Source organism: Monoraphidium neglectum (assembly GCF_000611645.1).
Source record: "Monoraphidium neglectum strain SAG 48.87 unplaced genomic scaffold scaffold03571, whole genome shotgun sequence".
NCBI lineage: Eukaryota > Viridiplantae > Chlorophyta > Chlorophyceae > Sphaeropleales > Selenastraceae > Monoraphidium > Monoraphidium neglectum.
The window spans coordinates 1-3,793 of record NW_014010058.1 but is presented as its reverse complement, the minus strand read 5'-3'; the positions used below and the strand labels follow the sequence as shown (position 1 = coordinate 3,793).

General features: G+C 70.0%; 1 protein-coding gene across 1 annotated transcript in view; it reads left to right on the top strand.

The window, feature by feature from the left end:
* The window catches only part of MNEG_13013 (hypothetical protein), a gene marked incomplete at both ends in the record, with an annotated part of 2,880 nt that extends 899 nt beyond the window's left edge, over window positions 1-1,981 (top strand). Inside the window, 2 exons of the mRNA XM_014038515.1 lie at window positions 239-1,660; window positions 1,907-1,981. Coding sequence (XP_013893969.1) covers window positions 239-1,660; window positions 1,907-1,981 — 1,497 coding nt within the window. The remainder of the gene's footprint in view (window positions 1-238; window positions 1,661-1,906) is intronic.
* Between the last annotated feature and the right edge of the window lie 1,812 nt (window positions 1,982-3,793).

The window sequence follows — 3,793 nt, the reverse complement described above, 5'->3', positions numbered from 1 at the left end:
GGGGGGGGGGGGGGGGGGGGGGGGGGGGGGGGGGGGCCGTTGGGGGGGGGGGGGGGACGCCGTGGCTCCGCCCAACTGCAGTGCCCCCGCATCCCTGTGGGAGGGGAAGGTGCGCGTGCTTGGTCGCGAGGCGTCGAGGCCGAGCGGCGCTCGGCTCGACACGTTGCCGTCGACACCAGTCACATGATACAATGATCCCATGATCCCATAATCTGTGCGCGCCGCCTGCCCACACCAGGCGCTCCGCCCCGCGCTGGCCGGCCACCCCCGCCTACACTCCCTCGACCTGTCGGGCTGCCGCCTGACCGACGCCTCGGCCGCGCTGCTGGCCGGCGTGCTGGCGGCGCGGGCGGGCAAACTTGCAGAGATGGCCTGGGTGCACGGGCTGCGGGGGGAGGGAGGTGCTGCTGCTGCGACGCGAGCGGGGGCGGCGCGAGGCGATGCCCTGGACGGGGCCGGCGGCGGCGGCGGCGGCGGCAGCTACTGCCTCACAGACCTGGTTTTGAATTGCAACGACATCACCGACGAAGGCGCATTGCACCTCGCGGCGGCGCTGATTGACGGACCCGCTGGCGGTGCGCCGCGGCGGCTCGAGCTGCGCCGCTGCCGGCTGACCGCGCGCGGCGCGGAGGCTGTCCGGGTCGCGCTGGCGAGGGACGGTGGCGGCGGTGGGGCGCTTGTTGTTGACCTCCGGGACAATGGCTTGGGCCCCAACAACGACGGCGGCGGCTTGAGGGGCAGCAACAGCAGCAACGGCAGCCAGGCGCAAGGCGGCAAGGACGGCGGCTGCCACGGCGTCGAGGGCGGCCGGCGGGCAGCGGCGGCGTGCGCGGCCTCGGCGGTGCTGTGGGGGCCGTCGGAGCCCAGCAGCGCCTGGCGAACGCGCGCGCCACGCCGCGCCTGGGGCGGCGCCGGTGTTGGGCGATTGCGCCGTGCAGCCGCGCAGGACAGCTCTGGCGGCGGCGCGGCGCACACGACTCAGCAGGGCTCGGGCCCCCTGCTGGGGCGCGCGGGCGCGGCTGGCGGATGGCAGCTGGGAGTGTCGCGGCAATCCAGCTTGCTGCCGCGAATAGTGGAGGCGGCCTGGCCAGGGTGTGGGGAGCCGGGTGAGCCCACCAGCGATGGCGGCTCCGACACAGGCCCGGACGATGGCGACTGGTTTGGCGACGACGCAGAGGATTGCGCATGGGACGCGCTCGCACAGAGTGGCGCAGCCCACCTGGACAGGGACCTGCCTTTCAAGAGTGCGGCGGAGCAGTCCTTTGACACTCAGCGGCGGCTGAAGGCGCACGGGGCTGCGTTGAGTGGGGCGGGGCAGCGGCTGCGCTGCAAGGTGCCGCTGCACGAGGTGTCAAAACGTCAGCAGCAGCTGGGGCAGCAGCAGGAGCAGGAGCAGCAGCAGCAGCAGCAGCAGCAGCAGCAAGAGCAGCAGCAGGAGCGGCAGCAGCAGGAGCGGCAGCAGCAGCAGCGGCAGCAGCAGCAGCGGCAGCAGCAGCGAGGAGAGGCGGTCGGCATGTGCCTGGACATGGCGGAGCCGATGCGAGGGCCGCAGGCGCACATGGGTGATGGGCTGGCCAGCGCGCTGCGCCTGATTGATGCCCCTGGCGTGGTGGCCCCAGGGGCCGCCCTTGCTGGCTGCACGTTCGCGGGCCTGCAGCAGGTGACAGCAGTGTTTGAGGCGCGATTCAGCTCAGGCGCAGCGAAGTACAGGCAGCGTCGCCCGCCTGCACTTGTGTGTGTGTGTGTGTGTGTGTGTGTGTGTGTGTGTGTGTGTGTGTGTGTGTGTTGACCGTCCCTCCGCGCCACCTGCGCCGCCTGTTGCTGCACCATGCATGATGCACTGCCCCCCCTCTGACAGCAGGTCTATCCCTGCCTGACCCTGTCCACACCCCCTTCTTTTCCGCAGTCGTTCTCACAGGTGGGTGCCTTGCTGGACGGCCTCGAGGCGGCGCTGCTGCTGGCTGCTAGGCAGCCGGTGTGAAGCAGCTGGCGCGGACAACCAGCGGCCCACGCGGCCGGCCATGCAGCAGACGGCGCAGCCAGCGAACTGTGCCCCTCGCCCGTCGATTCGGTTCTCCTTGTGTTGCACGTGTAATAGCGACCCAACAAGCTTCATTTGGCAGCAACCGGGGAATTGCTGCTTGTGCCATGATGTTACTTATTTTGGGTATTATTCTAGAATAAGATCTCTCCAAAGATTCTACCCGGCCTTTTCAGTCACCCTGTGTTCACGGCCGCTGCCCTGTTATGTTGACCCAGGCTGCACGTAGTCAAGCGCCCATCATATGCAAGCGCTTGCAGAACTCCCTGCGCTTGCAAAGCTGCCTTTGATGGTTTCCGTCCAAGCCGCTAGAAAGGGGCTGCCGTGGTCAGTTCTCGCTGGTCATCACGTGGGAGGCCGAGGGGTTTCCGCCAAACTGGGTTCCCACTGCAGGAGTTTCGGAGGCAGGCGGCCATGCCCACCGCATCCCTCCCATGTGGTCCGTCATGTGCGGCGTCGTGGAAGCGTGGGAAATGGGCGGCGGCTGTGCCACGAGCGGCAGCAGTGCCCTCGACGCTCTGCCTGGCGACAGCAGGCGTGTTTGTCGAGAGCTTACATGCTGGATGCGCGCGCATGGGTCCAGGATGCAATGGTATCACATGCAGCAGCACACGCACGCGCGCATGCGCGGCAAGCAGAAGGTGCTGGGCGTCGGTCCGGCTGGCGCGACAACAGCTGGGCTCGTCCGGCATGGCGCGGCACGGCGCGCGCCGCGACGAGGCCGCCTGTTCCGAGCGGCGTCGTGCATTCAAGTCGTTGCAAGAGGCTGGACGTTTCCTAGCGATTGTCACAGCCGGCAAAAAAGGACGACGGTCGCCGGCGGCGGCAGCGGCCGCTCAAACCGGGGAAAGCAAGACAGGGTGGGGTGAGGTACCGCAAACCGATGTCTGGAAGTTGGAGAGACGACGCGCAAGGGCGGGGGGTGTTCAAAAGCTGCACGTTAACAGATGCGCCGGGGGCCTGCTGCGTATTTGAAGAGAAGCGCGGGAGTCTTCCGGGGCCTGCTGCGGCCCCGCCCCTGCCTGCCTGCTGCTACTCGCCCCGTCGCCGGCGCCTTTGTGCGGCTCCTGGGGGCGCCTCCCTGCTGTCCCTGCCTGCCGGTCTGCGCGCCCTGCCTGCGACCTGCCCGGCCCTAGCTGCAGTAAAAAAACGGACCAGGGCGCTCGGAGGGGCGACCGGGGGCGCAATCCGCCCCCGACGCGCCCTCCAGCAGCGGCGAGGGCCGGGCGCCCTGCGCCCGCGCGGCCGGCGGGCCGACGCTTGGGGCGCCCGCGCCGGGAGCCCTGCTGGCGGTCGTTTGAATGGCCAGCGCCCGCGGGTCGGGCGGTGGTCGCGCGCGCGTGGTGGTCAGGACTTGCTCCTGTATTCGTGCCTGCCGGCCGGCAGTTGGAGGGGTGGGGGGCGGGGGTGGATGGAGCCGGCTCGCCTGCGCGCACCACGCCCGCCCGCCGCAGCGGCGGCTGGCCGCGTCGAGCAGGGGCGCTGCGAGCGGCGCGCGACGCGCTGGAGGCCTGGGCGAAAGGGCATCGCACAGCAGCCAGTGGCAGTACGAGGGGGCGAGTTGCGAGCGGGGAGGGAGCCGGCTGGGAAGCAAGGTGCGGGTGCCCAGCTGCCCCCCCCCCCTTGGGTTGAAGCCCGCCCTCGCAGCCCAGCGCCGCACCTGACAATGGTGAGGTTCTGCAGCGGCGCAGGGTCGTCGGTGTGTTTTGTGCGCAGAGTCGGGGCGGGGGTAGTGTATGTGTGTGGGAGGGG